We start from the raw sequence: 23,726 nt of genomic DNA on the forward strand, positions 1-23,726 counted from the left end.
ACATATGCTCGTACAGACCACAGCTCCTGCTGCATCGCTTCCCAGATGTCGTTCTGGGATCCAGCCACCTTGGAAACAGGGTTATTTGTAATATGGAACTTCGAGTTCCAGTGCTGGAAGAACAGGCAGAGAAGCTCTACGAGCTACAGCTGTCCCTTATTGCTTATTTATTGCTTATAGACACTGTGCGGGTCCTGCTTTGTGAGCTAATGAGGAACAGAAAAAAATACATTAAATCTTCTGGTATAAAGAAATATGACAGGCCTTCAGAATGGCACAAATCCCATCACGTAATGGCTGAGGTGCTCTGGTCAGCGCCTCGTGTAGGACACAGGACCCGCAGAGCGCTGCGGCAGGCAGAGCAGAGCGGTGCTGCCATCTGGGGACAGCCGGAATTACAGCCCTTCCCAGGCAGGACCTGCAGAGGGCACGCTTCTTTAAAGTGAGTAGGACTAGTGGAGTGCTGGCTTTATGGTGATGTACCTGCAAAGCCTCTAGAAGAAACACACAGAGTGCCAAAAACCCACCAAACACAGCAACAGCACCATGAGAAGCCCAAACACAACAGGAGAAATGAAGACTGAGCCATCCAGTCTGATTCTGGTTCTTCCAAAAGGGAGGCGTTATTCTGCCACAGAGCTATAGAGCAAAATAAAGGCATTACAAGAGACTGAAGGATAGCAGGGCACACATGGGTGAAGATGAGAAAGTCCACCTTTATTAGAAAGATTAAAAGTTGAGCTGGAAGCTCCTTATAAATGCTGAGCAGTGCGTGGCACAGAAAAGTGCATCAAAGGAAATTCTGCCTATTGAAAACACTTACACCGCCCTGAAAACTGCTGTTAATGAGGTGACCACTGCTACTGAACTTATCCAGTGAGATGGAAGGACATAACAGCTCATAAGACTCAGTACACATAAAATAATAGGTATGAGCTTTCATGTTCTTATAGTATAATCACTGCAGAGAAAGACCCCTTCCTTCCCAGAGAATTCTCGAATGCATGTGAAAAACACAGAGATAGAAAATAATTGAATGCAGTACAGGTAACAGGATAACATTCAGTCGTTTTATTGAGTAAGAAAGGCCAGGAGGTGCTTTAGGACACATCGGCAGGTGATCAGTGAACCTACCAGTGCAGACTCATCACACAGCAACACGGCTCAAGAGAGACCTTAAGAAGCGTATATTCACATGGGACGGGGGGGAGAAAGACAGGGAAAGACTCAGCATCCTCGTCACAAAACAAGCCAAGGGAGCCTCTCTTAGCACTCAATGTCAGCTCGGAGGTGACTGTGGTCTGCTCACATTGCTTCAGCCTCTCGTCATGTTAGTTCATACCTAAAATACTTTCTAATGCTAACACGCTTTTGGAAAGCACACAGAGATAAAGCACTTGTTACTTTCAAAGCTGTGATAGTGATGTTGGCTCAGCGTCCCTGTGAGGTAGGCAGAAGTTAGCTGTTTCCTGATACATAAAGTGGGTAAATGACTTCCTCAAAGCCATGGGGAAGAAAGTGGGAGCTCTTATCAGTATCCCCAAGAACATGGAATTATTCCTTCACAGACAGGGAACTGTATGCAACCGGCATCTGTTAGGAAGCAAAAGCATTTTAGACTGATTTTCTCCTAATCCTCACTGCTTTGAAACTCCTCTGCAGGGACAGAGTTCCACAAACATACACAGTATTAGTGAACTCTTCCTTCATCTCCTTGAACAAAAAGCAATGGTCCTTCCCACAACTAAAGTGCAGCCCCAATACAACCACAGCTGCATACACAACTTCACTACTAGTTATTGCCCAGGTCTTTCTCCACCAGTACAGCTATCAGATACGTGAGCCATGTCTTAGTTACCATAAGAAATACAGCTTCAGTAACTCTATGTGTAAGGAGTAGAAAATGAGAACGACTATTTTAAACTGACAGCTATGTAAAAACGAGCCATCGTAAAATGAAGCTGCTACAAAGGGCGACAATGGAGCCACGAGGGGTGAATAAACCCACCTATCTCCGAGTGTACAAAGAGCAGATGCAGCAGCTCAACATATCTCTAGGAAAGCCTTTACTCTGCAGAAAAGTGATGCAGGTCACAGAGCCAAGCCCTTCTTTATTCTGTAGGTCCACAAAGAAACAACAGTACTGTGTTGTCCATCTCTACCTAAAGCAGTTACCAAAACACTTCTGTCTATTCTCCCTCCATCTGCCCAAGCTGAATTTTCTCCTTTTCTCCTCACGTTTCTAATCTAACCAAGTGTTTTGCTGTAGACAGCAGCAGATAGATGCTGATGTCTGTATCTTCTTGTCTCGTGCTGTCAGATCAGCTATTGTCACTGAACTCTCAATACTGTGTAATCTTGTCTTATTAACAGTTTCAGTGCTGGCAGTGGCACACTCCCCTAATACAACACTCAGTACTTCTGAATGTATGGCTTAGTTATGACAGATGGAGGACAACACCATGCTAAGCTTATTGCTCATGTTTAGAAGTCCTTTCTATAGTAATTAACACACTCCCCCTTGGGTTGAAAGCAACTCTGTGCTCCAGGCACTAACAGCAGGAGTGGAACACCAGGACGAATCCCTATGAAGCTCTTTACAACCCCCAAGTGTAGGAAATATCTACTATTTCTTCCAAAAAAGAGAATTCAACTGCCACTAAATAACAACAGAACAGACCAAATTTATCTCTGTATGGAAAGTGACCGGATGTTTCCCAGTGATGTTTGGCATGGTTTGCACTGCTGCACATTTACTGAAACAAACAGTTCTCCAAACAGTCAAAGTATCAGTAGGTGAGATCTAGAGAAGAAAATAAAACAACACTGTGAGGTGCAGAGGGAGGAGAAGAGGTGGGAAACTCACTTCAGAGCTCCTAACATTTAAGTGGGATTCAGTCACACAAACTGGTCTGCCATAAAAGTGGGGGGGGGGGGCTTGGAAATAAGAGCTCAAAAGGGAAAAGAAAACCAAACTAAAAGATACACAACTGATGAATCATGGGCTCAAGGGGGTGAAGTAATAGCACCTACATCATTGTGATGCTAAACTTTTGGCAGTGCTTTCTATTTGCCATGTAGGAGCCACTGAACTCCATGACCACGGTAAGGAGTTGTAAGAGCAATCGATCTACTTGTGAAGGGAGAGTTTGCATCAGACTCAATCTTACTTCCATTAACAGAGGAAGCTCCTCAGAATTCAGCAGCAGAAGGGTGACATTCTTTAAACTCTTGTCCTCAGGTCACGTTGCTTCTCCAGAAACAAAGCTGCAAGGAAGCGATATTCCAAGGAACTGATAAATGGCTTCTCTAAAGCCAGCTGTGCAAGCTAACCAAGACCAGAAATCATAACACTCACATACAATCAACAGCTCAGAACAGTCTCTGTGCTTCACACTGTCCATAACAGGTCAACTACCCACATAATCCCCTTCTTCATTGGCATTAATACTGAACTGTGAGGTCTGGCTCTACAGCTCATTACAGTTTGGGCAGAGCACCAGCTGGTGCCAGCATAATTCCAAAAACATAGAAGAGCCCCAAAAGGAGATTGAGTTTGGCTGTCCGCTGAGGAATTTTGTTGAAGTTTTGACTCCGAAATTGCCTCTCCAGTGAAAACGCCATCGGGATGGTGAGCAGCGGCAGCGCCATGCTGATGGTGTAGCGTGTGGCCAACACACAGAAAATCAAGTAGGGTAAGAAGAGCAGCACGGTGTAGAGAACATAGGAGAACGCAGGGCCGATGAGGATAGCCAAGGTGACAATGCCCGCCTGCTGGTCAGACTCCATGTCTCGCGTGTTGTTGCTGTGCAGGATGGCCTCAGTACTGAGAGCCAGAGGGACAGCGTAGAGCAGCGGTGAGACAGACAGATAACCAACCTGCACAGCATGGGCAAACATGACCGCCAGGGGCCCAAAGGTGATCAGGATCACCACATCTCCAAGCGCAACATATTTAAATCCAATCCCTGTGGCAAAACACAAGAATACAATGAAGCATCATCAAACAACTCAAATGACAACAGAGAATGAATTACAAGAGATCAGCCTTTCCCACAGAAATACTGTTAAACAGCCAACATGTGCACAGCTATGGCTAAGAGGCAGATTTTCTCTTTTTTCCAAAGAGAATAAAGAAAACGCAGCTTGTTAATTCCTCCAGCCTCTCATGTTGTACCAACCCAACCCAGAACAGCACTAAGAACATCCTCTTCCCAGTAAAACAAGCACATACTGTTCCGTGTTCTCAATGGAATTCCATCTAAAGAATAACAACATTCCAAATCAGAACAAATACACCAGTGGAAAAGGACATAAGCAGCAAGTCGTACAGTCGAAGACATGAGATGTACACCACAAAAAGCTTCAGGAACACTTGTAAGGAGCATCTACAGCCACACAGAGCTCTAACAGCGTTGAAACAAGTTATAACAGTGTTGCTACACTTGCTAGTGTTCGTTGATGAATGGACATGGACCTGCCCTGCAGTTTTTGTTCTGATAACAGGAAGAGCTGTGTCTCTGAACCAGGAGATAAGGAAGTTTTACTGAGTCTTTATACCAAGGAAATAGGAGATGCTGCTTGGAATCAGCCACTGAATACATAATTCTGGGAAACTTGTGTATGTAACACATCTCTTAGAAATCTCATGTAATGCATATTAACTAAAGATCTTCTGCCAGCATGCAAGCTGTGCTGATAGGGGGATTACCCCCATGCATTCAGCACTGCTATTAAAGAACTGCCTTCTAACACTCCAACTTGAGTCTTTCCTGATCAACTGCCTTACAGTAGCAATGTCTCAATGCTACTTTCCAGCTGAACTTGATGCATCCTTTCTCTCACCTTCCCACTGTAATCAATGGCAAGGCTATGAACCAGCATTTCAGGGAATACCATCATATATTTTCCAAGCAGCTTATTAGATCACTTGGATCTCCCCTGACAAGTCAGCTCATTGTCACATTCAGACTGAAAGCAAATAGGACCCGGTGCTTACCTCCAGTATAGAGGAAGGAGCTGGACAGCCCCCCGAAGTAAATCAGGGCCAGGTGCTCCAGCTTCAGCGTTGAGACAACATAGAGCCCAGCAGCGCAGACACAGCCCACGGTGTACAGGAACACCCCGAACCGCACCACGTCCTGAGGTTCCAAGATCTGGTCCACCAACGTCCTGTCATCGCTCTTCTTGTGATCGATGCCTTTGGAGAAGTCGTAATAGGTGTTCACCAGGTTACCAGCCCCGTGCACGGCCAGTACGACCACGGCGCTGCCCACCAGCAGCCGCGGGTCCAACGCTCCCTGTGCCCTGTAGGCCAACGCGCTGCCCAGAGCCACGGGGGTGAGGGAAGCGCTGAAGCTCCATGGCCGCAGTGCCAGCACATAGGCCGCGCACTTCTGCCTCCAGCCGCCGGCGGGGCCGCGCTCAGCCCCCGGCCCGCACTCGTTCCTCTCGGCGTTAATGCTGATCTTCTGCACCAGCTCGGCCGGCCCCATGCTCTCACAGCTCCCTGCAAGGACAAGGGCCAGGCGTCAGGGCCCGGAGGGTCGGTCGGGCCGCACCGCCGCCATGGCCGGGCCTGAGGTAGAGACCGAACGGCAACGGGCACCAACGCACCAACGCACCGCCCCCCCCGGCACTCAGCCCCGAGCCGAGGGTTCCGCTCCGTGCGGCACAACGGCGAACAGTAACGCCCCATAGGGCTCCGATGGAAGCACTAAGTGCTGCTCTGCGGCGCCTCCCATCCCGCTGTAGGTGCCACAGTGTTTGATGAGAGATGAGAGCTCAGAGCTCAGAGCTCAGAGCCGCCCCGCCCGCCCTCGGCCCCACACGGCCCCATTTCGGGCACACACCGGGCGTTGGCGCACGCGTACAACACACTCGGCCTCTCGGGGAGCAGCCGGCTGCGGGCGGGCCTAGAGCTGCTCAGCAGCTGAACCAACACAGCACAGCACAGCAGAGCTCAGCACAACACAGCACAACACAGCTCAGCACAACAGAGCTCAGCACAACTCGTTATCGCCCCATCGCGCCGCCATCACTCAGTCACCGCCTGGCAGCGCCCCGCCGGCCGCTCTGGTGGCTCCTCAGCGGGGGAGGCGGGGCTAGGAGCGCCCCTTCCCTTTTCTCCTATTCCTATTGGCTGGATGCAGTACCTATCAAACATTCTCTAGCAGCCTATTGGTCCATAGCGTCTCGCCGGTCCGGTAGGCGCGGGGGAGGCTGCCGGGGCCCGGAGCGGGGGAGCTGGCGGTGGAGGTGAGTGTCGTTCGGGAGCCTCCCTTCATCCATCCTCCCTTCACCCTCCATCCCTTCACTCCTCGCTCCCTGCTCGGTTCCTCCATCACGGCCCTCCCTCCTCGCAGGCCGGCACCTCAGCCATCCCGCGTTCCCGGCTCTTGGAGCTCGGGCCTGTCGCCTCCCTCATTGGGGACGGGGCTCCTCACAGGGTCCCCTCGTCCTGAGAAGCCCGAGGTCACCTCGCATGGTGTTCTTCATAGGGTTTGTGGCTGTGTGGGGAATATAGGGGGGAAAAAATAGAAGCTTTGGTGCGTGGTGGTGCTGTGGGCCCTCCTGTCAAGTGGGCAGCTTGGGTTTATGTGATTTGATGCTTTGAAACCTTTAAAATGTTCTTTATCAACCCCCCCCACCCCCCCTTCCCCCTCAAAAAATAACCATCAACAAGATCAGGCCCCACTTGTGGGGGACTTCTGATGTGTGTTACAATAGCAATCATCCCACTGCAGTGACTGCTGTTGCTATAAGTGGCCATCTCGTCTCTAAATACCTCCTGAGGAATGTAATGCTTGCCAGGCCCCGAGTGTTCATAGAACATGGGGATTTCTGTGGAGAAACTTGGTTGAAAATGCTCACGGAGGAATCAGATGCCATCATGGCACTGGTGTGAAGGACTCTGCCTTGTTATGGGGTGACTGTAAAGCTTTGTCTTATTGTGGTGCCTCTTTGGCTGTGGTGTGTCTTGCAGCCTGGTGCATCTGGGCTACCAGAGTGTGTTTTGGTGCTGGAGGAAGCAGGGAGGAAGTGGGCTGTGGGAGATGTCACGGTGTGATGTGGTTTTATCATGGGGCTGTAGTGCCTTGGGGAAGGTAATAGTTGGCTGTATTGTTTGTACTGTCTGGCACAGCATCCTTGCATGCAATGGGATATATGTTAGAAAAAGGCTGTAGGGGCAGAGTTAAGAAGCTCAGAGATTTCAGTAACTGAAAGTACTAAAAATCCCATGTCTCTGAAGAACTTACAGGACTTGATGCCCCAAGCCCCGGCATAACAGCACCATGTCAGGCACTGTGTCTATTCTCCAACAATTTGCCAATGGCTTGAAGAGTCGCAGTGAAGAAACAAGGGCAAAAGCTGCCAAGGACCTGCAGCATTATGTCACCATGGAGCTCCGTGAAGTGAGTGCTGCAAAAAATGAATGATCTGTCAAATGAGCATAGGGCACTGGCTGGGTACTCTGGGGATGGGTGTTTTTGGAACATAGAAACTGTTATTAGTGAGGAGGTGGGGCATAACATGGAGCTTACCTTTGTCCAAGCATGTAGGAGAGGTGAGGTGAGCAATGGATGGTCAAGCACCAGGATAAATAAACTCAACAGGTCAAGGGCATAAAGAAGAGAAACTGTTTATAATGTGTGGTTGATTTAATTTCTTTCTATTAGTGTAGCCTAAGGAGCATTGTCTCTATGGAGGTTTTGGAAATAGCAAGAGAAGGGAGAATGCTGAAGGCCTATATGAATCTTTTCCTGTTACAGATGAGCCAGGAGGAGTCCACCAGGTTTTATGATCAGCTGAACCATCACATTTTTGAACTGGTCTCTAGCTCTGATGCAAATGAAAGGAAGGGTGGCATTTTGGCTATAGGTGAGTAAAAGTGTTTTATGCCTTTGAGTTTTCTCTTCAGGTACTTGATCAATTGGGTCACATTTTCCAAATGAATGAACTTGTGCAGTCAGAGCCTGATGTCCAACTGCTCGATACACTGGGTGTGTGCTAGCTGCTGGGCTCAGAAATTCTGCCTGTTAGTGTCAGCATGGGAGCTGCTGAGTGCTGAGAGTGGCTGAAAACCTGGTGCTTAATGGGAAGTGAGCTCTTCTGGGAGTCAAACATCAAACATGGATGAGTGCTGAGCACATGAAAATTCTGTTCCTGAGCTCAACAGAACAATCTGTGCTCTCTGATATAGTGGTTGGCAGCCCTGCTCATCCAAGGGAGAGACTCATGTAGCTTTTGCCTTAATTCTGATCAGGTGCTCCATCAGTTGCTCTGGTTGTGCTTTCTGTGATGTGGCAGAGCTGCCTGTATTTTAATTGTTAAGAAAATCAGCTTGTATAAATACTTTGCTTTCTGGATGAGTAGCTTGTATTGTAGCAATTACTTCTCTAACTACCAAATAGGGGTTGCCTATGGGTTACCTTCACAGACATAATCATCCAATCCCAAGAAGTTTGGAGACAGCAGAAGCCTCATAGCTAGAGAAATTGTTCTTGACAACATCTGATTTTTAAGTTGACAGTATTGCTTTAAAATTGTGTCTGTGACTTTAGTGCTGTTGAAAGGTACTGGCTTGGATAGGGGATGCTAACTCCCAATTAGGGATTAGCTGCTATCTGCTCCACTGATCCTTAGGGAGAACCTACAGCACTTCTCCTTTTCTCTACAGCCAGCCTCATTGGTGTTGAAGGAGGTAACGCCACCCGTATCGGCAGGTTTGCAAACTATCTGAGGAACCTTTTGCCATCCAATGACCCAGTTGTAATGGAAATGGCCTCCAAGGCTATCGGACGGCTTGCAATGGCTGGTGATACCTTCACAGCTGAGTATGTGGAGTTTGAGGTGAAACGTGCTCTGGAATGGCTGGGGGCTGACAGGAATGAAGGTCGAAGACACGCAGCTGTAAGTGATTCTTATTTATTTATTTTTTTGTTTTCACCTGTCTTGGAGTGGGATAGTTTGGTTTAATAGTGATAGGAGAGGTTCTCAGAAAGCTGGGAAAAGCTGTGCAAGTGTAAGGATCTGTGATGCTCTTGTAACAGATTCAGTGTTTCCTTACCTCTACCTTATGAATTCCTTGTGACTAAACAAGGTTGAAGACGCCCTTATGCTGTGATCCGTAAATGTGGACAGAGCTGGTTCCAGCTCAGGCTCATGGGCACTAACAGTTTAAATAAAGGATGCTGCATTCTAGGAATTGAGGTTTGTGTATGGGTGCTCATTTTCACAGATTTACTGTTTCTTTCCCCACCTCCAGGTTCTTGTACTGCGTGAGTTGGCAATCAGTGTGCCTACCTTCTTCTTTCAACAAGTACAGCCATTCTTTGACAATATTTTTGTGGCTGTGTGGGATCCCAAACAGGCCATTCGAGAAGGAGCTGTTTCTGCCTTAAGAGCCTGCCTTATCCTCACCACTCAGCGGGAACCAAAAGAAATGCAGAAACCTCAGTGGTACAGAGTAAGAAAATCACTTTATTTTGGAACAGCTGTTTTAGAAGAGTTAAGCTTTGTCTGAAGTTCAGCTTTGCTGCCGTTGCCACTTGGGTTAAGGCTTCCTAGTATCAATCACAATTTGGGTAGCGCACCTATATATTGTGAACTCTGCTTCCTTGTGCTCAAAAACGTGGTGCAGCTATGGATCAAGTTTGTACCATGGCTGTTTGATTAGTGCTGTAGAGAATATTCTGCAGCAGATTCTACAACTTGGAGATGATTTTTTGGCTAGCATTATGAATTACTGTTTTTCCACTGGCTTTTGCCTCTGTTATGATCACTGAGATTTTAATTTTTTTTCCTTTTCCCCAAGCATACATATGAAGAGGCTGAGAAGGGTTTTGATGAAACTTTGGCCAAGGAGAAAGGAATGAACCGTGATGACCGAATCCATGGTGCCTTATTGATCCTCAATGAGCTTGTGAGGATCAGCAGTATGGAGGGAGAGGTGAGCAAATGAGCATGATGGGGACTGTTGCTTTTGGCTACCAATCTATTGATTGACACTGGGTTGCAGCTCAGCAACCTGTGAAAATAAACCACCGTGTTTGAAATGGATTGATCTGAACATGGATCAGAGCATTGGCTGTTTCAAGTTAGATAGTGTCAGAGAAAAGACAAGTTTGGGCTGAATAGGTATCAAGCTCTGATGGAAAGTGCTATTAATTGAATTAATTATGATAGAAAAGAGTTATACAGAGTGCAGTCTCTTTTGTTTCAAATTAGATACCCAAATATTTTTTGCTGAATTTAGCTTAGTTGATGTCTTCCAGCCATTTGTATATCAATGATATAACATGCTGCTTAGGAGATTTAGATAGCACTGGACTGGTTATCTTCTGGTCACCTACTTTTCTTTCAAATGTGCTTTTCTCCTTTATCCAGCGCCTTAGAGAGGAGATGGAGGAGATCACTCAGCAGCAGCTTGTGCATGACAAGTATTGCAAAGACCTGATGGGCTTTAGTACCAAACCTCGCCACATCACTCCCTTCACTAGCTTCCAGTCTCTTCAGCCTTCTCAGTCAAATGCTTTGGCTGGTCTTCTGGGTTACAATGCTCACCAAGGAATCATGGGTTTTGCAACTTCACCTGTGCCAGCAAAGTCTACATTGGTAGAAAGTCGATGCTGCAGGGATCTAATGGAAGAGAAGTTTGATCAGGTAAGTGTTCAGTCTTGCCTTTCCAAATTCACAACACAGCCTCTTGTAATGGACCTCTGTGTCCTTATTAGGCAGACAATACTGCCTAACGCTGAATTGGGGCATCAAAACTCAGTAGTTCTGTGTAAGAGTGCAGTGATGTGTAACTCTCTCTGTTGGAGCAGTGGTTTAATTTGTTCATTATCTGTCTTCCTGATGGGCTCTGAAGCCAAATGTCAATAGAATGCCTTAGGGTACCCAGGTAATAAGCATTCTTGCCTTACTACCAATAGCCATCCTTCAGAGCCCAATCCATATCCTTTCAGGTGTGCCAGTGGGTTCTTAAGTGCAGAACCAGCAAAAACTCTTTGATCCAGATGACAGTTCTCAATCTCCTACCACGGCTGGCAGCTTTCCGTCCTTCAGCGTTCACAGGTGAGGAGACAGATGGCTAAATATTAGAAATTAAATTGTACTTGAAGTTACCCAGATGAGTTTGTGAAGACAATGCAGAAGTAGAAATGTGGTGCTTGGGAGATGAGCAGGCAGAATCCTCCATGCAAGCGGTGGGAGGACAGCCTTTTTTTCTGGGTAAATATGACTTGACATCTGATATTGGTGTGTTGGTCTGAGGAAGAAAATGGTTTATAGTAAGCTGTTCTCTCAGTTCTGTAATCAATACCTTAAGAAGTAGAACTTCATTTATTTTTTGTATTAGTGTGTCACTTTTAGGGCTGAATTCTGTTGTCTTGATCACAATGAGTGTGACTTTAATACTGTGAGCAGTATTAAATTGTCTTTTTGCCAGTAAATCTGAACGTAAAGTGAGAAGTAGCTGCTGCTGCGGTTCAGCTGATTTGTCAAGCAAGCTTAGAAGAATATGTGAGTTGTAGGCATGTCATCAAACTGATCCAAGTAGGTTGGAAAATCACCATTAAGTTTCCAATCAATCACTATAAAATGAGGTACTTGTTTCAGGTTTATGTATATAATCCCTAGGCAGTGTCTTGGGCCACCTGTTGCAGTGTTCTCTAGTAGCTCTTTCATTTCTGTGGAACTTATTCTTCAAAAGAAAAGAAAGCCTTAGAGGCTGTGGGAGTTTTATTATGTAGGGACATGTTTTCCCCCACCTAGACCAGCAAATTTTATGTTGCAGGGTCCTTCCCCTAATTTTCTACCTGTAAATACTTTGTTACAAATTTGCTGCAACTGTATAAACCTAAAGGACTTCCAATCTTGTTCTCTCTTGTGGGCAGCTGATCAGTATCTTCCAGACACCATGAACCATGTTCTCAGCTGTGTGAAGAAGGAGAAGGAGAGAACAGCAGCCTTCCAGGCCTTGGGTTTGCTTTCTGTGGCTGTCAGATCTGAGTTTCAAGCTTATCTGCCAAAAGTCCTTGAAATAATAAAAGCAGCTCTTCCACCAAAGGACTTTGCTCACAAGTAAGTATGCTGAAGTTAGAGGAAGAAACTGATGAGATGAGGAAAAAATGTTTGAAAAATAGCAGCTCATATTGATTAACAACTGTGTGTTCTCTTTCCAGGAGGCAGAAGTCTGTGCAGGTTGATGCTACAGTCTTCACCTGCATTAGTATGTTGGCACGAGCCATGGGACCAAGTATCCAGCAGGACATTAAAGAGCTTCTGGAACCTATGCTGGCCGTGGGTCTGAGGTAAGTATGAGGCACAGGAGCACTTTCTTCTATTAGCCACTGGATGGCATTGTTGACCATGCAGAAGCTGATTTTGAAAGTGTTCTGGTTCTGAAGGAAGATTATTTCTTAAAATGGTTTGTACTGCTCATTCAGAAGAGTAATATTATGTGTCTCTTGAATTACATAAGAGCATTGGTCTCTGTAAATAAATCTTTTTGTTTTTCGATAAACTAGTGAATTCAAAGGCAATCTCCTTTACTTCCCACTGCTATTTGGCAGCAGCCCACAGAAGTTTAGAAAGCCTCTGAAGAATAGTAGATTTCTGCCATATCACGATGGCAGGAAGGAGGACGATGAATGTTTGCTTCTGGTTTCTCCTCAATTGGAAATTTCATAGCTCATGAAGTTACTAATATGGGAAGATACAGAGGAAGCATCCTGGCAGCATGAAGCTGCTTAGAATAATGTTACCACTTGGAGCTGAATTTATTTGCCTTTGTGTGTAAGAGGCAAAAGTAAGATGAATCACTGAAGTTTATATCAATGTATGCTGACATAATGGCTGTCTGTCTGCTTTTTTCCATCAGCCCTGCTCTAACTGCTGTGCTGTATGACTTGAGTCGTCAAATCCCCCAGCTAAAGAAGGATATCCAGGATGGGCTGCTGAAAATGCTTTCCCTTGTTTTAATGCACAAGCCTCTGCGACATCCAGGCATGCCAAAAGGTCTTGCCCACCAACTGGCCTCCCCTAGCCTCACCAACATCCCGGAGGCCAGTGATGTGGGTAGCATCACACTTGCCCTACGTACACTGGGCAGCTTTGAGTTTGAAGGTAAGCTATGGAATTAGAAAGCAAAAGGCTTCCTTAAACTCCTGTTACCCAGTAAGACCAGTAATCAAGGTGTGAACTTGTGTTAAGTTCCTGTCTTTTTCTTTCTAGGGCATTCTCTTACTCAGTTTGTCCGGCATTGTGCAGACCACTTTCTGAACAGTGAGCACAAGGAGATACGGATGGAAGCAGCCCGCACTTGCTCTCGCTTGCTCACGCCTTCCATCCACTTGATCAGTGGCCATGCCCATGTGGTCAGCCAGACAGCAGTGCAGGTTGTGGCTGATGTTCTCAGCAAACTGCTTGTGGTTGGAATAACAGACCCAGGTTAGTGTGGCACTCACTGAGAAGGTTTCTCCTACCGTATGTTGATGTAAGGTCTGAAATGCTTGCCATTAACTTTAGATGTCAGATTTACAGGCGAAATACTGAGATGAGTTGTTTTCTGCATACAGTCTCCAGATGTGCTGCTTATAGGTGTAAGAGATTGACACTGTACTAATTTGGGTATTGGTGCAGTACTGAGCAGCAGTGAATCTGTTGGGCTGACCTAGCTTGTTTCTCAGGGGTAAAATGCTGAGGTAGTGTTTCATGCTGGGAAAGAACTTTAGCTTTTATTTATTTTTTATTGGGGTTCTGAAGAATTTAGAGGCCAGTTGTGAGTAAGGGTAATAATAAAAACAGGAGCTTACTGCATTTAAAGAAAAACAAATGTGTTCTTGCAGACCCTGATATACGTTTCTGTGTGTTGGCGTCTCTGGATGAGCGATTTGATGCTCACCTTGCCCAAGCAGAAAACTTGCAAGCTCTTTTTGTGGCCCTGAATGATCAAGTATTTGAAATCCGAGAGCTGGCCATCTGTACTGTGGGTCGCCTGAGCAGCATGAACCCTGCCTTTGTCATGCCTTTCCTGCGCAAGATGTTAATCCAGGTAATGAAGAGGGGTACCTGCAGAGTGTTTGGTAATTGAGATTAAGATGGTGATAAGGAACTGGGCTACCTGTCTGCAGTGAGAGTAAGGGAGAGTGAGTGAATGTATTAATCATCCAGCTTATGTTTCAGCAAGTCTTTCTTACTGATGTGTGTTTGGAATGGAGCTCTAGGAATGTGTTTAGTAGGAGAGGATAGTAGTCACCATTTTCTTCTGTGTTTATCTTGCTGGAGTGCTTTCCAATTGTATTGAGGAAGAATGTTCTGCATAACTTCTAGGCGAATGAGTGGCACTGCTCCACACAAGTGTATTTGTTTTGAAGACATGTATTCTAATTAACAATTTGGATGGAGTGCAAATGTAGAATACCATTTAAAAGTGCTGAGGCTCTTTTTTTTCTTTTGGTGTCATTGGATAGGAGAGAAATCTGACGAGTTTGTATCTAACTTTTGTTTTCTTATTTCTCATGCTTTCAATTGTCTTTTCCACAGATTCTAACAGAACTGGAACACAGTGGTGTTGGTAGGATTAAAGAGCAAAGTGCCAGGATGTTGGGTCATTTGGTTTCTAATGCTCCACGCCTCATTCGTCCATATATGGAGCCTATCCTTAAGGTACAGTCAGTCTCTCTCTCTGTCTGCTTCCTTCACACACGTTTTCTGTTGACTTCGGAGAGAAATGATAAAGCAAGTGGGTGTACAACCCCTACCTTGAGCAGAAGCTGCTTTTCTTTCACTTCATCATAGCAGTAGAAAATCAGATTGATGTGGATGTTACCCAGGGTAATAATGCACATATATTGTGCATAATGTGATTCTGGATTTTGCATAAAATTTGTGACACCAAGTTTTAATTTACTGTTCAATTGCTCAGTGTGATGCAAGTTCAGCCTCTGAGGAACTTTAGGTGGAAAAGAAAGAAAAGAACACTTTGAATATTTAATGTTCCGCAAGAAGTCTTTTCAACACATTGTAATCTGTTCCTGTCACCTCCCAGGCACTGATTGTGAAACTGAAAGATCCTGATCCAGATCCAAACCCAGGGGTGATTAACAATGTTCTAGCTACCATAGGGGAACTTGCTCAGGTAGGGAAATTGCACATATCTCTTCTTCGTGTTTGTCAGTTGTCAAGCTTCTGGTGATGCTAGACGAACAACTTATATTTATGTAATTTTCAATAGGTCAGTGGGCTGGAGATGAGGAAGTGGGTGGATGAACTCTTCATTATAATCATGGACATGCTACAGGACTCTTCCCTGCTGGCTAAAAGACAAGTAAGTGTTTGACAGTTATTTCTGAAGGTAAAGAGGGAAAAGGAGGAAAAAGTGAAGTAGTTTTCTTTGAAATTCATGGACTCGGTTTTGGTGCCTTTTTGAACTGTGTCTCCAAGTAAAGGCAATTAACTCAGTCGCCAATTCTGTTGCATGACATAATACGTTCACTGGTCAAAACGAATCTTTTCTGGATTTAATCATTCCAGGTGGCTCTTTGGACACTGGGTCAGCTTGTGGCTAGCACTGGTTATGTGGTGGAGCCATACAGGAAGTACCCAACTTTACTGGAGGTGCTTCTGAACTTCCTAAAGACTGAGCAGAACCAGGGCACCCGTAGAGAGGTACGAACACAAAGCTTTCTCACTATTCTTTCCAAAAGCTTTTTGAAGAGTGCTGTTCAAATTTGAAACAAATGCCTCGGAACAAAGATTAAAAAACAGAAAGTGAAAGATAATTGCTGTGGCTGACAGTAAGCAGAATTAAGAGAGTGAAAACATGTAGCAGTGAAATGGCCTCCAACAGTTGGATGGAAAGGTCTTATGCTGTCTACAGGCAGTTGTTTTAGTTCTAGATCTTCTTTCTTTAATCCTCAGCACCTTTCCAAGCCCGGATTCATGTGCTGACCTTTATCTTAGTGCTGCAGTTCTGACCAGTTTTCTTTGTTTCTCTTTTATCAGGCTATTCGTGTATTAGGGCTGCTGGGTGCTTTGGACCCCTATAAACACAAGGTGAACATTGGCATGATTGATCAGTCACGAGATGCTTCTGCTGTCAGCCTCTCGGAGTCCAAATCTAGCCAGGATTCTTGTAAGCATCTGGAGAAACATCTGTTCTGGTTTCTCTTCCAAGTGAATATACAAAGAACTTCAGTATACAAACAAGCTGTGGGTTGTTTTTTTTTAGCTGGTTTATTTTTCTTACCAGTTTATCTTCTCTTCTGAGCAAATTATTACTGTACAAGTTTAAGATGCTCTTGAACTGATCTAGTATTGAAAAACATTTGATATATAGCTTATGACATTGTCTTCTTTCTCCTAGCGGACTACAGTACCAGTGAGATGCTGGTGAACATGGGAAACCTCCCTCTGGATGAATTCTATCCAGCTGTCTCTATGGTGGCATTGATGAGAATTTTCCGAGACCAGTCCTTGTCCCAGCACCACACTATGGTGGTTCAGGCCATCACCTTTATTTTCAAATCCCTTGGACTGAAGTGTGTGCAGTTCCTGCCCCAGGTCATGCCAACATTCCTTAATGTGATAAGGGTTTGTGATGGTGCCATCCGAGAGGTGTGTACAATCTTTCCCTTTCTTTTTGTGATAATGGGCCTAAGGTGGTGCATCTGACCAGAGATGGTGGCTGTTTGTTTCTCAGGCTGCTGAAAACAGTCTCTGGGGTGGGAAGGGCCATTTGTGATAGTTGCTGATACTGTGTTTTATAGGTAGAGTGGGTTCTTCCTTAGCAGACTCCCAACCCTGCTATAAAACTGTTGTTTTCTCCCATACTGAACTACTACTCAGATTGGAAGGAAAATCCCAACTGGGGTTCTGGGTTGGCTGAACTTTTGGACATGGCTGATCTAATTGCTTAAAAGCCATGTAGTTGTGCACACCTATTAAAAATGTTAAGATAAAAGAACATGGTGTAGGTATACTGGGGACAAGAGCTGGGGTGGGTACATGTGGCACTAAAACCTAAGTAGGTCCTTGTCCTGTAAGTAAGCTTGCTTTCTCAACGCACTCCAAAAAAAGGCACAGTATAGGAGCTCAGAGTTCATTTTTGGCACATGTGGGTGTACTGCTTCACTAAAGAAGTTTGTGCTATTTTTCCTTTGATTTTGCACCTGTTGTCTTTCTCTGAGCTTCCCTTTCACTGCATTTTGCCCCTGTAGTCTTCAAATACTGCATGAAGAAACTATATTTAATGTATGATGATTTCCATATTCCTACTTTCTCTGGGGAAAAAAAAAAAGGCTGTAAACATTTATTTTTATAGACAAGGAGATTTTACCCACATCATTTCGTACCAATTTCAAAAATAAATTCATGCCACAAGTGAGTGCAGAAGGTTGTATTGGGGGAAAAGGAATTGCAAAATGGTCATAGTATACATGAATAAAATTGATCAAAGTTCTCTCACTGTATCAACCATCATTAACAAAAAAAATAGTGATATATTTAACAATATTTCAAGGAACAAATTGTCTTCCCAGTGATTTTTCAGCAGTACATCTTGGTGGGGATGAGAAAGAGTGCAGGAGGATTTTAAAATGTGTGCCAGTTTGGCTAACAGGCAGGGGAAAGGTTAGGGGCTAAATTTCTGGAAGCATCCTTCAAATCTGAATTACGAAGCTCTGTGGTAGTTGTAGTCTTGGCATTTATGCTTGCAAATTTATTTGCTGCACTGGAGCCACTAAGAATTTAGCCCCACTTCTTGAGCGTATGCGTGCTATTTGTCTGAGAAATGAGCTTGTGAATTGCTTGTGAAACATATTTCGCTCTGCTGTTCAAGTAACTACCTTGATCACTGCCTGTTTCTTCTTTCTAGTTCCTGTTCCAGCAGCTGGGGATGTTGGTGTCCTTTGTGAGAAGTCACATTCGACCCTATATGGATGAAATTGTCACCCTCATGAGAGTGAGTTTGATTTTTGAGACAGTCTTGTACTGTTCAGAAATAGCTTTAACAGGAGGTGTTCTGAGTTCACAAATAGATGGCATTTCACTTCATTTTCACATACTGTTTGCAAACACATAGAGATTAAGAGAAATCAGTAGCCTGGAGATTATTTTTAACAGCACTAAACATACCGGAGGCACTGAATGTTTTAAAAACAAACCAAAACTACTCACTTATATAACTCTGTAAGGGAAGTGTAGGCCTTCCATACAAGCTTGAATTTGTGTTGACGCCGTCTCCTACAATCTGCTTTTCTTGCAATTGGTACAACCTAGCTGAAGGAGAACTGATTAATTCTGGTTTCTTTTTCTTCTGTAGGACTTCTGGGTCATGAACAACTCCATACAGAGCACAATTATCTTACTTATTGAGCAAATTGTGGTGGCTCTAGGAGGCGAGTTCAAGCTCTATCTGCCTCAGCTCATTCCTCATATGTTACGGGTCTTCATGCATGACAACAGTCAGAGTCGAATTGTCTCTGTCAAGGTGAGTGGGAAGCTGCAACCTGCTGGGTTGGTTTGGGTACTGCCAAGGCAGGTGCGGGCCTTGTGCCTTGTTCTAGAAGGACTTCTGCTGCTTGTGTTGTATGTGCGATGTTGGCAGTGGCTTGGGGTGTAATGCAGACAGCGTTATGACCTTATGAAAGCACAAGTTCAAAGCAGCAGCTCTCTGGAGACTGATCTATTTAAATTGCATCTTTCCTGACTTTGAGTTATATTGTTTTTTTGTTTTTTTTCTCCTTTTTCTAGCTATTGAATGCAATCCAGCTCTTTGGAGCTAACCTGGATGACTACCTTCATTTACTACTACCTCCCATTGTAAAGCTATTTGATGCCCCAGATGCCCCAGTGGTGGCTCGCAAGTAAGTATTAGTGGCTTTGTGGACTCTTTTTTTGGCTTTGGCATCCCAGTTCCTCAGTGGTTTCCCTGGCTACGGGTAGAGTGAAATAACTCTTTAGTTTTCTGTGTTGAATCATTATGGAAGGCTGTTCTCTGTTAGACTTTGCAGCACTGTTACTTGTGCATAGACTATTAAATTTCTTTTCTCACCTGTCAGAATTCTAGTCACTGCAACTTGCAGACTCCTGCAAGTGATAGCTGTGTTAGTGGTTTTGGAGATATTTTTCCCATTACTTCTAATGCTTAGGAAGTCTGAGCATGAATCGCTTATGTATTTTTACATTCAATTTCTCCTATTATGCCAAGAGAGATTAGAAATCTTCCCTTCTTTCTGCTCTGACTTTAGAGCTGCTCTTGAAACGGTGGACCGCTTGACAGAGTCTCTGGATTTTACTGATTATGCTTCACGAATTATTCATCCCATTGTGCGAACTCTAGATCAGAGCCCAGAGCTACGAACAACTGCAATGGACACTCTCTCCTCTCTAGTATTCCAGCTGGGAAAGAAGGTAATGCACTTATAAGGCTTGTAAGCTTGTGGATGAAGGAATAGTCCAAAAGATCAAGGCTTTGAAGTTGAGAATTTGTGGTATAATGTGGTTTTTAAATAAAGCAGTCTTTCCTTCTTTTACTTGATTCTGGACTCAGGTATTACTATAATTAGACATTTACAATTGCTTTCTTGTCAGATTGCTAAAACAAAAGTGGGATTTTACTGCTCTTGGTGAGTAACTATTTTTTGATGTATTCCTTTGTACAGTATCAGATCTTTATCCCGATGGTAAACAAAGTTCTGGTGCGGCACAGAATTAACCATCAACGCTATGATGTTCTTATCTGCAGAATTGTAAAGGTTAGTTGACATGTACATTGTTATTTGCATAAAAGTACTTGAGGAACGTTTTCATGTTGAATTTGGTGTATTGTAGCTGGGAGACTTCAAGATATTTGTAAGGGGAAGAATAGTTGCTGCTGTATTTATGTGTTAAGTATAGATCTGTAAGATAGATCTCAATAACTGCTATGTAATTTAGTGTAGGACAAGCAGTGCATTGCTGTCCCACATCTAGTAGTGAGATGAGTAGAGAGTGTTTATTTTTAAACTCAGTTTATTCTGTGTTGGTGTATTATTTTGTCCTTCCATAATAGTAGCTATCTTAGTACAAAGGTGCCTTAAATATGAAAGGGCTATTGTTTGTAAATATGAAAGGGCTATCATTTGAATTCACTGAATTTATAAGCTGTAATAGTTGTTATTATGAAACACAGTTGTTTGCTTCACAAACTAAGTTGTGAGATTGGCTACTATCCATTTGATTTACAGAAAATTGCTTTTATCTGTGTAGGTGTGATCCTCACTGTGAGCTGTTTATTATAGGGCTATACTCTTGCCGATGAAGAGGAGGACCCTCTCATTTATCAGCATCGGATGTTGAGAAGCAACCAAGGAGAAACCTTGGCCAGTGGTCCCGTGGAAACAGGTCCTATGAAGAAATTACATGTTAGCACCATCAATCTGCAGAAGGTAAAACTGGAGCTGTGCACAGCATGATGGAGGATCTATTATATCTAAACTAAGCAGTTCGTTCAGTGCATCTACACATTTGTTTACTTCTCTTTTTTGTTGCTATCTTTGTACAAGGACAAGGTTGAATTAGTGTTGGACTTTCCCTTTAAAATCAGGGGGTGCTAAGGGACTTAAAAGATAGGAGCAGCTGCATTATCTGGCTGTTTAAAAACTATGAAATAATCCTGATGCTTCCTCTTTATGTGAAGTATTAAGAAGGCTTCCTTGATTCAAAAGAAGCATCTGTAGTTTCTAGAGACATCTACCTCAAAGCCTCTCCTTTTTTTCTAATCAACCACTGTTGTCATATCATACTGTTTATTATATTCTCTTCCAGCTGTTGTAGAACTTAATGGCTACATTAATTTAAACAGTAAATGTGTGCAGCATTCAGTGCAGCATCAGGATGGATAGGCTTCAAAATGCTGGACATTAAAATGTAATTCTAAACACATAAAGTATTTTTAAGCTGACGTTTCAACAGAAGCTTCTGCTCTTGAGGAGTTTTTGCAAGGAAAGAATTATTAATGTTAAATATTTGTTGTGACAGGAATAAATTTCTTAGAAATAAGATTCATCTACTGCGAATTATTTGGTAACTGTAAATGGATTTCAGAGAATTGAAAAGGGAATTGTGTGATTTGGAGTTGTGAAGAAGTAACACTTCCTTTTGATGGATTTCTTCTGCTTTTGGACTGCGCTCTGTTTAGTTTGGTAGTTAAATTGTTTTGCTTTCTTCTGCAGGCCTGGGGAGCAGCAAGAAGAGTCTCCAAAGATGACTGGTTGGAATGGTTAAGAAGACTCAGTTTGGAGCTGCTGAAAGATTCTTCCTCACCATCCTTGCGCTCATGCTGGGCCCTGGCTCAGGCATATAATCCTATGGCTCGGTACAGTCTTTTTCAGATCACTTGAAATTGCAAGTGTAAGCCAGAGGTTATAAGGAAAAAAATGTTTCTTAAAAGCTCTTAGGCTCTGTAAATAGAGTTCCTGGGACAAATCAAATAGTTGGCAACTTGATTTCATTTCCAGCCTTTGCAATTGGCAGCTCCACGATGTGCAGAAAACATTAAGTGGAATTCTGCGTATTAGTCTAGAAATAACATAAGACACAGAAGAGTGGAGCTGGAGAATGAAATAGTCTCATGGGTCTGTTGTGGGTGAATAAAAATTCCATAGAGTGGAGTAGGCTGCTGTGCTTTATTGCAGCCAGTGTATCTGTAGAAATGTAGAGTTTCTGTAAGCAGTTGCCCATTTATCTCTTCATTATGAAATACACTTGTCATCTCAGTACATAAGAATCTGGCTACTGCTGATAGAAAAGTGTTTGCCCTGGTTTAATTTCATGTAGATGTGAGCTTCGTCACTTAGGAAATTGAAGAATAAGTGTGATAAAAGGTCAGCTCTTCCTAGGTAGACAGAGGGAATGCTCCTGTCTTCCATGCATACTTGCAAATGCATCACAAATCCATTTCACAGAATTCTTCAGAGTACTAACAGTGACAAGGATGTTCACTTTCTTTTTCATCACCATTCTTTCTCCCTCCCCAAGATTTGCCACTAATGCAGTCTCCACTAATGCTGTTGCAGTCCTGTAGTGAGTTCAGAAGGTGCCTGTGCACATCTGGTGAAATGCCCAGTTATTTTCACTGCATTCATTTATAACCGAAGTCAGATGAGGCCTCATCCTTTGTCACATAAGTGTTCTTGCTGCTCTGAAGATTCTGTTTTAGCCTAAGATACTTGCTAGCAAATGATAGTGCTATCTCTTACTATCGTATTATCTCAACCTAGTTATCTTTGCAGTCAAATACACTTTTTCTCATGAGTAAACTCTTTTTTTTTTTTTTCTCTCTCTCAGAGATCTCTTTAATGCTGCTTTTGTTTCATGCTGGTCTGAACTGAATGAAGACCAGCAGGATGAGTTGATCCGAAGCATTGAATTGGCCCTGACTTCTCAGGATATTGCAGAGGTCACTCAGACACTGCTGAACTTGGCAGAATTCATGGAACACAGTGATAAGGTAGGCCCACCGTCAGGCTTTCTAACACTGGTTAGTCAGCAGGTGTCCAGTGCATGGAAAGGATGTGAAGAGTTTGTTCATACTTTCTCTCTCGCTTTTTATTTTTTTAATTAATTATCTTTTATGTACGTGCTCTACCCAGGGTCCACTGCCTTTGAGAGATGATAATGGCATTGTCCTGTTGGGGGAGAGAGCAGCAAAATGTCGAGCGTATGCCAAAGCTCTTCACTACAAGGAGCTGGAATTTCAGAAGGGTCCCACTCCAGCCATTCTAGAGTCTCTTATCAGGTAGGACCACAACTGAAATGGTTGGGCTTGTTTTGATTTCCTCCCTTTACACCTTCAAGTTCTGTATTGGGCTGCTTGGAGCAGCTTTAAGATAGATTAAAGAGATTTCTATACCTATAAATAAATAAGCCAGAACAGCCAAAGCTTTTGACTAAAATTCCTGTTCAAATTCTACTCTTCTGGCTTAGGTTGATCTTATTCTTCGTATGTCAAATTGAACATACTGTATTGAGTGGAGTAGTGTACTGTCACGAGCTTTGCCGACAATAACCACAGAAACATAGAATGGCCTGGGTTGAAAAGGACCTTAAAGTCCATCTAGTTTCAACCCCCTGCCTGTGATACCTGCACAGTTAGTAACAAAGCAGAGCAAGCTTCTGTAGCAGAAGAGTGGTCATATGCCCTCTCAAGAGACACTGTTTCCATTTTCGGTTTGCAGTTGCTTTGCTCTGCTCTCAGAGTTCAAAAGCCTGACTTCAGAGTGTGCCCACAGAAACACTAGAACAAAGTGTCATTCAGTGTTGGAACAGAAGTTCTGCTGAAGTGGTTCAATTGCTTTCTTTTAAAAGATATTCAAACTTTGGGTCTTTATTATTGCACTGTGGTGTACCCCTTCTCTGCCTACCAGCAGCACTGTTTTGTAATACAACTCTTGGCTTAAGAACTCTGAAGGGTTTGGATTTGGTGCTGAACTACCTGTTTTCAAACATAAATCTCTTTGTTATCCTGGGAACGTTAATCTGATATCAAGAGACTGATTTTTGGTTAAACAAAAACTGGCTTTGTCTGTATGCGGTAATTTTTCAGTCCTCATAATTCCTTGGAGTTTGCTTCCTTGTTCCCTCCCCACCTGCTCCCAGCTTCTATTTGATTTGTTTCATCCTTTGTCCTTTTATTTTTCTGAGGGGGGGGGGGGGTGAGAAAATAGAATTCAGTGTGT

At 43.8% G+C, this 23,726-nt stretch overlaps 2 protein-coding genes across 7 annotated transcripts in view; one reads left to right on the forward strand and one right to left on the reverse strand.

Moving 5' to 3' along the window:
• Window positions 1-696: 696 nt before the first annotated feature.
• Window positions 697-5,982, reverse strand: UBIAD1 (UbiA prenyltransferase domain containing 1). 3 transcript variants are annotated; one of them, XM_015882436.2, is made up of 3 exons: window positions 5,853-5,982; window positions 5,000-5,509; window positions 697-3,968 (listed from the first exon to the last, which is right to left on the reverse strand). In XM_015882436.2, the coding sequence occupies exons 2-3, from the start codon at window positions 5,493-5,495 to the stop codon at window positions 3,481-3,483; spliced, it is 984 nt and encodes a 327-aa protein (XP_015737922.1). In that variant the 5' UTR covers window positions 5,496-5,509; window positions 5,853-5,982; the 3' UTR covers window positions 697-3,480. The 3 variants fall into 3 exon arrangements, with proteins under 3 accessions (XP_015737922.1, XP_015737923.1, XP_085365902.1); XM_015882437.2 differs by lacking the exon at window positions 5,853-5,982 and adding an exon at window positions 5,625-5,753; XM_085509776.1 differs by lacking the exon at window positions 5,853-5,982 and adding an exon at window positions 5,617-5,753.
• Window positions 5,983-6,106: 124 nt separating this feature from the next.
• The window catches only part of MTOR (mechanistic target of rapamycin kinase), a 56,382-nt gene continuing 38,762 nt past the window's right edge, over window positions 6,107-23,726 (forward strand). For 3 of the 4 annotated variants that reach the window (XR_014932112.1, XM_015882433.3, XM_085509762.1), the window contains exons 1-28: window positions 6,107-6,258; window positions 7,253-7,415; window positions 7,773-7,881; window positions 8,681-8,913; window positions 9,269-9,469; window positions 9,818-9,952; window positions 10,390-10,665; window positions 10,971-11,079; window positions 11,901-12,087; window positions 12,189-12,317; window positions 12,887-13,131; window positions 13,240-13,455; window positions 13,854-14,059; window positions 14,551-14,673; window positions 15,056-15,145; window positions 15,242-15,334; window positions 15,541-15,675; window positions 16,012-16,141; window positions 16,373-16,623; window positions 17,882-17,968; window positions 18,329-18,496; window positions 18,760-18,872; window positions 19,257-19,419; window positions 19,671-19,763; window positions 20,289-20,435; window positions 21,222-21,364; window positions 22,336-22,498; window positions 22,641-22,786. Coding sequence is in view for 3 of the 4 variants with exons in the window: in XM_015882433.3 (XP_015737919.2) it covers window positions 7,296-7,415; window positions 7,773-7,881; window positions 8,681-8,913; window positions 9,269-9,469; window positions 9,818-9,952; window positions 10,390-10,665; window positions 10,971-11,079; window positions 11,901-12,087; window positions 12,189-12,317; window positions 12,887-13,131; window positions 13,240-13,455; window positions 13,854-14,059; window positions 14,551-14,673; window positions 15,056-15,145; window positions 15,242-15,334; window positions 15,541-15,675; window positions 16,012-16,141; window positions 16,373-16,623; window positions 17,882-17,968; window positions 18,329-18,496; window positions 18,760-18,872; window positions 19,257-19,419; window positions 19,671-19,763; window positions 20,289-20,435; window positions 21,222-21,364; window positions 22,336-22,498; window positions 22,641-22,786 (4,211 nt within the window). In the remaining variant the exon portion in view is untranslated. Of the gene's footprint in view, window positions 6,259-6,363; window positions 6,502-7,252; window positions 7,416-7,772; window positions 7,882-8,680; window positions 8,914-9,268; window positions 9,470-9,817; window positions 9,953-10,389; window positions 10,666-10,970; window positions 11,080-11,900; window positions 12,088-12,188; window positions 12,318-12,886; window positions 13,132-13,239; window positions 13,456-13,853; window positions 14,060-14,550; window positions 14,674-15,055; window positions 15,146-15,241; window positions 15,335-15,540; window positions 15,676-16,011; window positions 16,142-16,372; window positions 16,624-17,881; window positions 17,969-18,328; window positions 18,497-18,759; window positions 18,873-19,256; window positions 19,420-19,670; window positions 19,764-20,288; window positions 20,436-21,221; window positions 21,365-22,335; window positions 22,499-22,640; window positions 22,787-23,726 lie in introns of those variants that run through there. The other variant, XM_085509761.1, reaches the window with a different exon arrangement.

Source organism: Coturnix japonica, chromosome 9 (assembly GCF_054131305.1).
Source record: "Coturnix japonica strain WE chromosome 9, WE-NBRP24, whole genome shotgun sequence".
Taxonomy (NCBI): domain Eukaryota; kingdom Metazoa; phylum Chordata; class Aves; order Galliformes; family Phasianidae; genus Coturnix; species Coturnix japonica.

What these genes read in the sequence shown, in the direction of transcription:
- UBIAD1 (XM_085509776.1), bottom strand. Translation starts at nt 5,698, where the DNA reads ATGGGGCGTTACTGTTCGCCGTTGTGCCGCACGGAGCGGAACCCTCGG. An exon ending in CCGGGGGGGGCGGTGCGTTG is followed by an intron (nt 5,510 to 5,616) that starts GTGCGTTGGTGC and finishes TTGTCCTTGCAG; the next exon opens with GGAGCTGTGAGAGCATGGGG. An exon ending in CTCCTTCCTCTATACTGGAG is followed by an intron (nt 3,969 to 4,999) that starts GTAAGCACCGGG and finishes GTTTTGCCACAG; the next exon opens with GGATTGGATTTAAATATGTT.